The 12,243-nt window shown below is 35.5% G+C and overlaps 1 protein-coding gene across 1 annotated transcript in view; it reads right to left on the bottom strand.

The window, feature by feature from the left end:
• The window catches only part of SNX29 (sorting nexin 29), a gene marked incomplete at its 5' end in the record, with an annotated part of 91,561 nt that extends 81,144 nt beyond the window's left edge, over positions 1 to 10,417 (bottom strand). Inside the window, 9 exons of the mRNA XM_009874276.1 lie at positions 813 to 906; positions 2,099 to 2,217; positions 2,925 to 3,294; positions 4,385 to 4,633; positions 5,468 to 5,538; positions 6,511 to 6,691; positions 7,366 to 7,490; positions 9,463 to 9,515; positions 10,349 to 10,417. Coding sequence (XP_009872578.1) covers positions 813 to 906; positions 2,099 to 2,217; positions 2,925 to 3,294; positions 4,385 to 4,633; positions 5,468 to 5,538; positions 6,511 to 6,691; positions 7,366 to 7,490; positions 9,463 to 9,515; positions 10,349 to 10,417 — 1,331 coding nt within the window. The remainder of the gene's footprint in view (positions 1 to 812; positions 907 to 2,098; positions 2,218 to 2,924; positions 3,295 to 4,384; positions 4,634 to 5,467; positions 5,539 to 6,510; positions 6,692 to 7,365; positions 7,491 to 9,462; positions 9,516 to 10,348) is intronic.
• Between the last annotated feature and the right edge of the window lie 1,826 nt (positions 10,418 to 12,243).

Here is a 12,243-nt window from a genome sequence, read left to right as displayed (position 1 = left end):
TCTGGCATCTCCTTAATGAATGTAAGCCTCTGTGACACTGTTGTCATCTCTGGTCATCTGTCTTCAGTGCTAACTCTTGGCTTGATCTCCTGACTTGATTTCAGCTATCCTCAGCCCTAGCTCCTGATGCCTTGTGATGTCCGACTGGCTACTGATTCCCAGAACTCAACTGCAAGTTCCCATTAAACCACCTTCCCCACCATAAACAGGAATGTTTTACTTGTAATTCCAGATTTCAATCTGTTGCAGTCAGCAAACACTTACAAATCTATGCATTTTTTTTAACAAAATTTGAGACGACTATGCCACAAACTATGTAATATTTTCTAAATCCATTCCTTCATAAATTGAAAAATGTGGGAGCACAAAAAAACAAAAGAAAATGTACTTTCTATTTTTTTGAACCATTGGCATTTCCTAAGAGGTACGCGTCTTAAAATACAGCAGAGGGCAGTACAGCATTATTTTATGATTCACATTATTTTTATCACTGAATTTACACAACTTTTTCCACACGCTTTTAATTAATGGTCCATATATGTGTGTGCCTCCTGACACATATAATGTATATGCGAAAAATATGAAATATTTTACACTTAACATTATTTGAAACCCACTGAGAAGTTCTTAAGTGGTCACTGAAATAAGAACACATACCTGAAGTTTTATAAAAGCAATGTTTTATTAACAGCTAGCAAAATATTCACTTAGGGTGGGAGCTTGGTGGGAGAGGGCTGGGCCAGTGGAAGTTTCTTGTTTGTTTTTTGTACCAACAGAGACACTGGAAAAGCACCAGATCTTTTTTTCCATACCTGTGACCACTTTCATTGGTTCCTTCAAGATCTTCTCCAAATGGCCCACATCGTTCTAGCAGCTCAGTACCCCAAACCGCGTACAATACTGCAGCTGAGGCCCCATCAGAGCCAAGAAAACATAAATCAACAAACGACACTTTCCTTTATGGACATGCACATGAAGGGTGCTTCTCCTGCAGAAGCACGGCATGGCTAAGTCACCATCAGTTCATGACCCACTACAGTGAGTCTCCTGCAGAAAACGATTTAAGGGTACTGGCAGATGAAACATTAGACAGAAGCTGGCAATTGGTTCTTGCAGCCCAGAAAGCCAAGAACATCCTGGACTGCATAAAACAAAGCACGGCAAGCAAGTTGAGCGAGTTGATTCTTCCCCTCTATTTCACCTGTGAGACCCCACCTTGAGCACTGCACCCAGCTCTGGGGCCCACAGTACAAGAAAGGCATGCCCACAAGGAGCAGGCCCATAAGAGGGCCACGAAGATTATCACAGGGCTGGAGCACCTCTCCAATGAAAAAAGGCTGAGAGAGTTGATGTTGTTCAGCTTGGAGAAGAGAAGGCGCTGGGAAGATCTTACAGCAACCTTTCCATATGTAAAGAGGGAAGAAAACTCTTTCAACGATGAGGGTGGTGAGATACCAAAACAGGTTGCCCAGAGATGTTGTGGATACCCCCCCTCTGGAAGTGTTCAAGGCCAGGTTGGACAGGGCTTTGAGCAACCTGGTCTAGTGGGATGTGTCCCTGCCAATAGCAGGGGCTGGACTGGATCATCCCTTCCCACCCAAACTGTTCAAAGACCCTATGATTCCTACATCATTTTCCAAAGAAATATTTCCTAGCCAATCATTCCTCATCCTGTATATAAACATATAACAGTTTCTATTGAACTGCATCCAATATTTGATATTTTCTCCAATCTGTGTCAAGACTAATTTGAATTCAAATTCTCAAACACACATGCAGCTTCTTCCAGCTTAGCGCTATCTAGAAAACAAAGGATCCTTTCCATTCAGACTTCCTAAAAATCAATAAAATACCATACAAGACTACAGCTTAATCCCAACAAAACTCTGGTTTATTCTTACATTGATAAATCCTCCTCAACTAAAAATCTACTCAAATGGAGAACTGTGATTCAGATCTAGAATAATTTTAACTGGATGTCCCATCCCATTAGTGCAGCATCTCCTATGTCCTTAAAATCCCATTATTTTTTAACATTGTCCCATGTTAGAAATTCTGTTATAAAATTTGCTGGAATTCAGTAAATTAAAATACTTACCAGCTTGGGAGTAAGAGCCAATGGCACTGACAGGAAATAGGACATCCGAATCATCATTCAGGACCTGCAGCGGAGTCCAACTGCATATCTGAGAATTGCATGTGCCTATTTCATGAGGCCTAGGTTTAAAACAAACAAACCAAGCTATTTATACAGTCAATATTCATGTTCCACTATGCTTGCATTTCTTTCAGAGATATCATGGCAAGAAAAATCTTTATTTCAATCTGCCTGCCAATTTTGTGGTTCAGACGTATGTAAATTCATTAAAGATGAGACAATTCCAAAGCAGATGAGACTAGCAGTGCTTGTCTCTTTTTCTCCAAAGGGATTTCTGTGTCAGAAAGAAAGAGGGCATATCAGTATCTAAAACTATTCTTTTTCTCTCAGTTTTGCCTCGTTTAACTACCTATTCAAATGATAACAAGTTTACTCTGTTTAAAACATTCAGGTTTACTGTGAAGCCAAAATATGAAGTGATGCCATACTAAGAATAAGGAAACTTCCAATAGGCCAGAACTACAGCCTGGCTATATGATGCAGTCATTTCAACAACTGGGAACTTAAAAAAAACAAGTCTGAAACTTCAAAAGTCTGGTTTTCAGTGGAACTCAGAAGCAAAATACCATGACCACAGTGACCCAAATGGTTTAAACAATGGGGGAAAAAAAAAAAAGATGGGGGTGTGGAAAGAGAGAGAGAAGTAAAAATTTTTTTTTTAAAAAAAGCCTATAGTTCAGCTAGTTACATGCCAGTTCCCATCAAGAGAGGAGGTGAGGGGGAAAGTATGGAAAATTTTCCATTGGCTCCTACAAATATCACTTACTTTTCAGAGGCTTCAGTTTCACCTTCTGTCCCTTTCTTTCCTAACGATTTTCCATATAGCTCATCCTCATCTGCATCTTCATCATCAATGCTCTTCACATCTAGTTTCCGATACTCATATTCTCCATTCATGAATACTGAATCGCTCTTCCACGAATGGTTACTTTCATTCCCATTCAAATTTTTTCCAAGAGAGCCTTCAGATGAAGGTAATACAAAAACTGAAGATCTGTCTACACTCTCCTCTGAACTTTCTCCTGTAACCAGAGCCTTTGTGGCATCCCCCAAATTTTGCTCATCTTCCTCTTCATCAAACGAGATAATATTTGTCACTCTCTTCTTCTTTTTTCGATCTTTTCTATATTTTGAATCTAGTAGCAACACAAAGGTTTATACAGTTTAGAACAGAGAAACATTGTAACATACTTTTTTTTTCTTTAAAGAACTCATCCACTAAACGAGTTTAGTAAAGGAAAAAAACCACTTAGATCTACACAGCTCTTCATCATTTTTCCAAACACAAGCTTTTAAACCTTTAACTACCCTCTTTCTTTAATATGCCTTACATAATTCAGATTTTAGAAGATATTTTGGAGGTGCACTCATAATAGTATGCAATAGGAACTGGAAAAAAAAGTGTTCAACAAACTTATAAAATTAAAAATAGAAATAAAAAGTTTGCCTTTCTGTCACTTTCTCCCATGGAATATGTCTATGCAGAGCATGCCTACACAAGAGAGAAAACATGAGAGAAAACTTCTGGGTGTAAAAAGTAAAAACTCAAAAATAAAAACAAAATCCACAACTTGCAATCAAATAAAATTAGCTTCGTCTGTATTCTAAAAATTGAGCGGTCAGTTTTCAGAAAAAGAAATTAAACTTGGTCCCTCTCTCAGTTAATTAGCTCTTGGTCTAGAAATACATTGAAATCCCCTTTGATTACACCACATTCATGCTGTGACAGCTGTTATTTTTAACCTATTACTTATTCTCACTGATTCCAACGCGCACGCGAGGCTGAATGATCTTGCGAAGTTGAAGCATTCTACGAAATTTACTCACCAAGACAATTCATAATTGGACTGTTTTGGTTTTTTTAAATTCAAGTCCAGCTGTTACATATCCATAAAACACATTACTATACTTTTAAGAGAATGTAAAAACCCAATCTGGATGCAAATCGAACTACAGCAAAGAACTTTAATGAAAACACCTGACTTGCTCTAACATTCAACATATAATGGCATTTGAATAAACCAAATTTACACCAGTATGCACACTAGTTATTTCTAAAAAAGTCATACTTTTTATTTCACATTCAACTATTTTTTTTGTGTAATGCACTTATTTGTAAGGTTTTTGTTCCATTATAGTGTATTAAATTTAATTGGAAAAGTTGTTTAAACATATTTCAATATTTTCTAAGTTTCTGAATGACAGTAACATTGCAAAAATGCTTACCGGCATTTACATTCTTTGACAGAACAGGAAGTGGGTCAGTATCTTGATCAGGTTTTATTAGAATCGAGACAGCAGATGATGCAGTTATCTCTCTAAGAAGGCTGCTAACACCCTGAGTGGATTCTTTCAATAACGAAGTTACGTTTTGCGTCGATTCCTTTAACAAATCAGACACTGTGGGTGTGCATTTGCTCTGCCCATTTAAATCTCTGTTATCAATGTTGATTGCAAAAAGAATGGAGTTCAGACCTTCAGATAAAAGAAAGGGGGGAGAAAACTTACTATATACCACCTCATATAAAAGTTACGAGGATAGAAACTAAGGATTTCCCCAAAAAAATCCCCCACAGTTCTCCATGAACGAATTCTTACCCTTTCATGTACTATTCATTCTTTTTCAGATGATATTCAAGCTGATGCAATCAGTTCTGAATGCTGGCTGTTCAGTTGTGCATTAAATAAACACTAAGTACAGCGAACTCATTTATTTATATCCTTTTATTTAAACTCATTTCACCAAAACTTTAACATTTGTTGGTCTCTATATTCTACTAACAAAAACTCCTGCAAACCCCATCTTTCAGAACGAAGCATGTTACCATGTATCTGAGAAAAGGGGTGTTAAAAGGTACTAATACATCACTTCTGTGGTCAAACTCTAGAAAAGTAAACTGTCTATTATCACTCCTTACTCATACTTTCCTTCCATATAATTACCTATAATATGGGTCTTACTATAAAAATCTGTCACTGCTCTTTTCTAGTCAGGAATAACTCATATTATTTTCTCTAAATTGTACTAGTTTAAAAAAAACCAAAAAGTTAGTCTTGGCTAATAAAGAGTTAGAAAATTTACATGATAGACTTTTGAACTGTATGAAGGCCAGATCCAATGTTGTAACAGTCCATCAGTTCATAGCACAAATAGGCATAATACCTTGGCTAGTCACCCTGAATGTGCACCTGACAGTCTCCACATAAACAAGGAGTATGTTTGAGAAGCTCCTCACAATCAGAAGTAGATATAACATCCCCAAATGAAATAGTTTGCCAAGAACAGTAGCATTCAGGAGAAAGTCTCACCAGCTGCCATCGTAGGGATCATACTAGAACGTTCTTCATCCATCATAAAAGACCAGTCTTCATAGAAGACACTGTAATTGGAAAGGAAATTAAAAAATAATATGAAGTCTTATACTCACATATATTCCACTTCTAAAAGACATGAAAACTCTGAAAAATAAGTAACTCCCGGAAGCTCTGAAACATTTCATTCATCTTTATTTGATTTTGCCTCAAAATCTATCTTGCAAGAAAGCTACAGAGGACTAGAACAGACTGAAAACAAAAAGCAAACACTAACAAGCTCAGTTCTGGCAATAATCTTATGTAGTACATCCATTAATTGATGCAAATGCAAAGTATTCCTTTCTGTTGAATCCAGTGGACTTGATCAAGCTCATCAATTATTGACAAAGAAGGAAAATATCCCAAATTTTCAAAAAGAAAAGGAGTTGAAGATGCATGAAGAAAAAGATAGGACTTGGTTAAACGAGAAATAAAGCGCGTTTTGCACTTCCAAAATACCTCAGGACTTCACAACGCATAGTAAGTTATTTTCAGTAACTGCAACAAGAAAACCACTTTCAATCACTCTGCAGTAGAAGCTACCTACAGCCTGACTGCTGGAGCTTTTCAGTTACAGGATGAACATCTCCAAAAGGCAACAGGCAATTACCATGGATGAACTGATAAGGCTGCAATTGGGTTATTATTTTAATGGAATGAGAAAAGCACCTCAAAGCATGATTGTCAAGGTCTCAGTGAGGAAAACTGCTGAAAGAAGTGAGGGAGTTGGGAAACAGGATGGAAATTGAGATGAAGATAGAAGCACGTATTCTCACGTGTTAAGAGTGAAGACAGTTTCAGGTCACATGATGATATAAGCCACTATCTTAATGGCTGCCAAAAGTTAAAAAATTAACAAAATGAAAATATGAGATTAAGTGCCTTCACTAGCATAGCAATTAATATGTGGTTTTGATTGGTTGCTTGTTTTTTTTTTTAATCTCAGGACTTCATTTGTCTATACATTTCTTTCATTACTAAGATATCAAATATGGTACCTGAGTCGATTCTTATCTGCAAGCAGCATATGAACGTATCTTTCCAGGGAATGTTCATTTAATGCACAACGCAACCAAGCCCTGCCTCTACCAATATCTGTAGTAATTGTCTTCAGAGAGTAAAAGCGCTGCAGTTCATGTTTATTCAGAACTTCTTTCACATAGTACCAAAACACTGGCTCTGGAGGGGAAAAAAAAAAAAAGTAATACTAATTACTATTAAAAAACCACCAAAAAATGCTAAGCTCATATTTGAACACATTCACATGCAATTTTAAATACCAAGCAGGTAACAGTACATAACTCTGAACAACAGTGAATCATTTACCATCTTTGTATAACTAACTCTTCAGTTAAATAGGTTATTTATTTCTACAGAACTTGAGTTATTTCAGCATTCAGAATTCTTCCCTTGATTAAAAAGACCCAAACACATTAAAGGATTCCTTCTTAATTTTTAAACAGAATTCACATTTGAAAGCATATTTAAGCTAGTATTTCATCCACAGAACAGGTTAATCCATTCAGCTGTTAAAAATAACTTTAGAACTATCTTATTGACGATTGTGAAATGTTAGAAGTCACCTCTTACCATTTTCTCGGGGTGAAAAGAATGAACAAACTTCAGATAATTCAACTGTAAGACTTGAACCATTGCTATGTGGTATAGTCTGACAATCACTAGTCATTGCACCAAATACAGACTAGATTAAGAAAGCACTAACCATTTCCACTGCTTAACGACAGTCCAAGTATTAAATATGCTACCAACAGTCTGCAGTTTGCTCCGTTGCTTAAAACTTCTACCTGCTCACACTTCTCAACTATTTAGAAAAGTTATGACTAACAAATTACCCGTTTCAGTTTTACTGGAGAAACCTGCTGCCTGTTTGATGGCTGCTGCTGTTAATGCTAATCCTCGGCTCCTCCTCAGACCATGCTGTAACACAGCTTCAAACTGAGCACACAAACAAGTGACTCTGTAACAGAATTTTTAAAGAAATCATGTGAAAAGAACAATCAACTATATTTCTATAGAGCAGGTTTATTCCACATCTCCAAATAGAGAATGTCAAGGTGCATCATTATACATATTGCAAGATCCTTGTATGCACTAATCTCATTACATGCAAACAGTATAATCACAGAATAATCTACTTATACTCACAGCTTCATCATGATTAGTCAAAGATGGAGCACAAATTATATTCAGAAGAATTAGCAATCAATTTGAGAAACCATCCTCACCTGCTACAGTCATGTTATTTCAGTTTCAGATTACCTACTTTTCATGTAATACAATCACATTTTTATAAATTTATTTTGTGCAATGAATGATTTTCTGTAAATATGTTATAACTTCCTATACAATTTAAAGACAATTTTGTTAATTTGCATTAGCACACTATAATTCAAAACCAGGAAAACAACTAAACATAGATTTTAACGTCCTTCAGAAATCCTAGGCATAGAAAAATATGAAAGATTTTCCTGGAGATGTGTTGAATCTTCATTTTTTTTATGTTGTTCCCTACAACACTATGTCACTATTTATAAACTTCCTGATTTTTTTTTAAAGAAAACCCAGTTAAAAAATTATTTTTCACACAAACAGAAACGTTGCAAACCAGAAAAGTTTTACATTTCAGCCTGAAAAAGAAAGGAATATTATTGTAACCTACAGGGAATAGTAAGGATTAGGGTGTAACAGACATGGACACAATCTGTTTGTTTGAAGTCTTATTTTCTCTAAGTTTTATTTTTGCCACTAAATAAACAATGCTTAAAACTTAAGCCTGGAGAAAGTGGTTATCTGGCTGCCAAAGCTGATTACTAAAAGGAAGGACAGATACTTTAACTTCAAGGAAATAAATCAAAATATTTGACAAAGTTGCTCAGGAGACTGCTCCGGGATTCCAGAAGCACAGAGTTCTATCAGGGTGACCAAAAAAGCACAAGATCTCAGAAGAAGCACTGACAGAAGAAGTATATTTACCACAATTGCCCTGCACACAGAGTTTTTAACAAGTATTGCTTTCCAGTACACTTATGTTAGGAAACCTTACTTTGTTAGGAAAACTTTATTAATAAAGCAGAATGTAATTCAAACAATACTTAAGATGATTGTAGAGCAGTGTGACTAGTTTATGCCAAAAAAACCTGCTGCTGTTAAAATTGCAGGAGAATACATGATGGCCCAGGGAAAAAGAAGAAAAAAAAAAATCTACTTGACTTTTTCAAAAGCAGAACAGAAACTAGATTCTGTGAAAAAGTTCATGTTATTAAAAATCCACATAACCAAGGATCAAAGCAAGAAAACTGTGCAGCATTTTAGAGGAAAATTCAGTCACTAGTAGAACAAAACAAAATAAAATCCTGTATTCTACAATATCCAACACACAGAGTTTTACTAGATAGTATCACAAGGGTATGTTAAACAAATAAAGAAAAACATAGAGAAGTCTAGTGTAGATAGGCATAGTAGAACTCTCACATTAATAAAATGGAGCAACTTCTCATATAGAAAAAAAAGGTTTTAAAACATGTCAGGAATAAGAAAAATAAGAAAGAAATTTTTTTTAATGACTGTTGTAAACACACTTGACACTTACATTTCAAGCTTCCCAAAACACAGGTGTATTGGTAATAAATATACATTCATTTTAAAAGAGGTTTAAGGGAAAACAAATTCTTTCAGTCATATGTTCAGGCCTCAGCATTCAATGCTCCCTCTCTGCAGCCACTTAAACACTTGTAACTCCATACAGAAGAACATTCTTGTTAAGCTGTCAAATTTGTAGTATGATGAAAAATTCAAATTCCCATGTCAATGTTTGTGTAAAAAGAAAGGAACTAGATTTTTACTGAGTATGTCAAATATTTTGTGCCACGTGTTTTATGCTACTATGCTACATAATCTAAGCACGCTTAAAGTTTCTTAGACTATTTTACCTGCTATCAGAGTCTGAAGCAATTTCTTTTCTTCCTCCAAACCGTATTTGACACTGCAATGAACAGATTTTAAGATTTTTGTTACACTAACAAACTCAATATTCTGAAATATTTCCATATAAGAAACAAAGTCATAATGAAAAGGAAGCAGTACAAAATAAAGCATTGGCATATACAGCCTGCAATAAAAAAAGTCCTTTAGAGCATCACATCCTACTAACTGGCTACTCTTGCAGCAGTTTATATATATTCTCACTAGCCAGAACAACACACCTGCAGGTCCTTCAATATATTTAAAATTGACTAACACTACTTCTGAGGTTTAAATGTACACTCACAAGAACACTGCTCAGTGCTACAATTACATTCTTCATAAAATACATAATTGGCTTACTTGCGAGGCATTCTTTTGCCTCCAAGCTTTCCTAAATTGAATCCAGTCTATGAAATTCTACTTTTTGAGCCTCCTGTTGATGAAATGTACACACATAAATCCTGTCTTCACCTGTATTTTAACCATTCACTAAAATCCTAAAGAAAAAAAGCTGCTACTGTTTAGCCTTTGCAGTGCAGTACAATTTACTTCAGTAAAATTACAATACAGTAAAATTACAAATACATGTATTTATAATACATATTCTGTATTATACAAATACATATTCTATATTATACAAATATTAAAATGTAATCTGTCAAATCCAAGCATTTTAAACAAATACTCCATAATAGTTCTTTGCTAGCAGACACAAAAGCCGTGTAGTACTGTGTGAAAGACAAGATTTCTTCTCTAGCTGGTAAAGAAGAAAAAAAGGAGCAAAGATAGTTCCTGCTAGTACTAACTACTCAAAGTAAGTTTACTGTAGAAATATGTATTGGATTTCATCACCTGTTTAACTGCATCCAGCAGCCGTTCTAGAAGAAACTGTCTTTTGGTGTCGTTGTTCTGTGAACCTGAAATTCAATGAAATTATATAATTTTAAAATAAATATAGTTTTAAGAAAAATACATATGGGCCAGCACCAGGGCCCTGAAAACTCTTCCCATGCCAATTATTCTATTGAATTTATTAATGTATTTTCTCTAAGTAAAATGATGCAGTGTAGATCTGTGTTTTAAGGTTTCAGGTACCCTTTCTCTAATATGCAGGAATACTGTTTGGAGCATTATCTAGAATCTTACTTCAGTAAGACTCGGGTTTCATGATATAAGATATATTGCAGCAATACCAAATATAGTATAATTGTGCACAATCAGCACAGCTTGCCCCTAGCTTCCTAGCACAACCACCTGTGGGGCCATATTGCAAGCCTGGAACTGAACTAGTTCAAGATTTTTAATTTTTTTCAGTTGGCTGGATTATGTGTATTACGGAGCTCGCACTGCAATGCCATAAATGTTCATACTCGAACAACTACCAGGGTAGTACCTCATCATTGAACAAACTCTCAAACCAGAACCCTGTCAAACAATCTTATGGTAGAAAGAGTTTTAAGTCAGGTCAACAGAGAGCAACTGTTACAATAAATCCCTTAAAATTTCACTACCAGCATAGTTCTTACTGATTAACAACTCTAAAATCTAGTTTGTTACTATACAAGCAACTACGCAAGACAATCTTAACTTCCCAATCAGTTCAACAACAAATAGTATACTACTTTGCTTGTACAGTATGCTTTATAAACTCCCACAAACACATATAAAATTTATTGCTTAATTAATCTACATCACCTCTGTCATTTCTTAATTCTGAGCTTAAGTTCAAAATATCTGTCAAGAACCCCTGTGATCTCTCTGGAAAAGTCATTCTATTCTTCTTTTCCTCTCAAAGAACATCCAACTAATATATGCAGAGACTGAAAGTCAGTTCTCAAAACTCTGCATGAACAAGTTCTTCCACATACTGAAAATCAAGCACCACACAATAATCCCTCTGGTAAATAGAGATGACAAACATACGTCTCCTCCTCTTGCTGCGAGGTCCCACTCCCATGATTTCCTATCTTCATAACCCCATTCAAAGCAGTTTGCTCCTAAACCAGCACAAGGGAACAGAATTTGTTCCTCTGAAATTATTCTACCTTTGCTTCATAATAAATATGGGATTAGGAAAAGAAAAATTCCACAATAAGCCTATAATACACAATGCCAGAATGAGGAAAACAATAGGAAGAACGTGAAAACGTAGCTGCTAGCTAATTAAGCTTCACAATGTTTATTTACTCGATTACAGTCAATTTTCAAGAAGTTATACTTCCGATTTTGAACTCTGACTCAAACTGTGCAGACACGTGACATTTGAAGTTTTGTTCTGCTAATAAAGTACTCTAGAAACAAACCCCATACCAAGCAGGTTTTAACTTCCAAACAACCATGAAAGTTATGCCACTGTAAAGATAATCCCTACTATGCCACTTTGTACTCTTTCAGAGATCACAATTTTATTAAATTATATTCAGTGTTCTTACTCTGCATGCACTGCTGAAACCGGACACATATGCCTATGCACCTAAATACCTTATAATATATCATGTAAGTGTAAAATAAGGAAAACAATGAAATCCCAACTTTTAGCACAACCCTTCACACATGGTGATTTTCTCCCCTGTCTCAAAACTCTTTACTTCTACAGTCTTACACTATCCACATACCTGTGAGAACAGGCATAAAGCAACATTTTTCTTAATATTGACAGTTTGAGATTACTTCAGAACAAATGCATGTTTATAAAAAAAAAAAACCAAATGCAAATACCAAGTACGCGAGTTAAGTTTGTCTTCCAA

Source organism: Apaloderma vittatum, unplaced genomic scaffold, assembly GCF_000703405.1.
Source record: "Apaloderma vittatum isolate BGI_N311 unplaced genomic scaffold, ASM70340v1 scaffold7468, whole genome shotgun sequence".
Taxonomy (NCBI): Eukaryota; Metazoa; Chordata; class Aves; order Trogoniformes; family Trogonidae; genus Apaloderma; species Apaloderma vittatum.
Note: the sequence above shows the minus strand (reverse complement) of the source record. Positions and strands in the feature narration are given on the sequence as shown.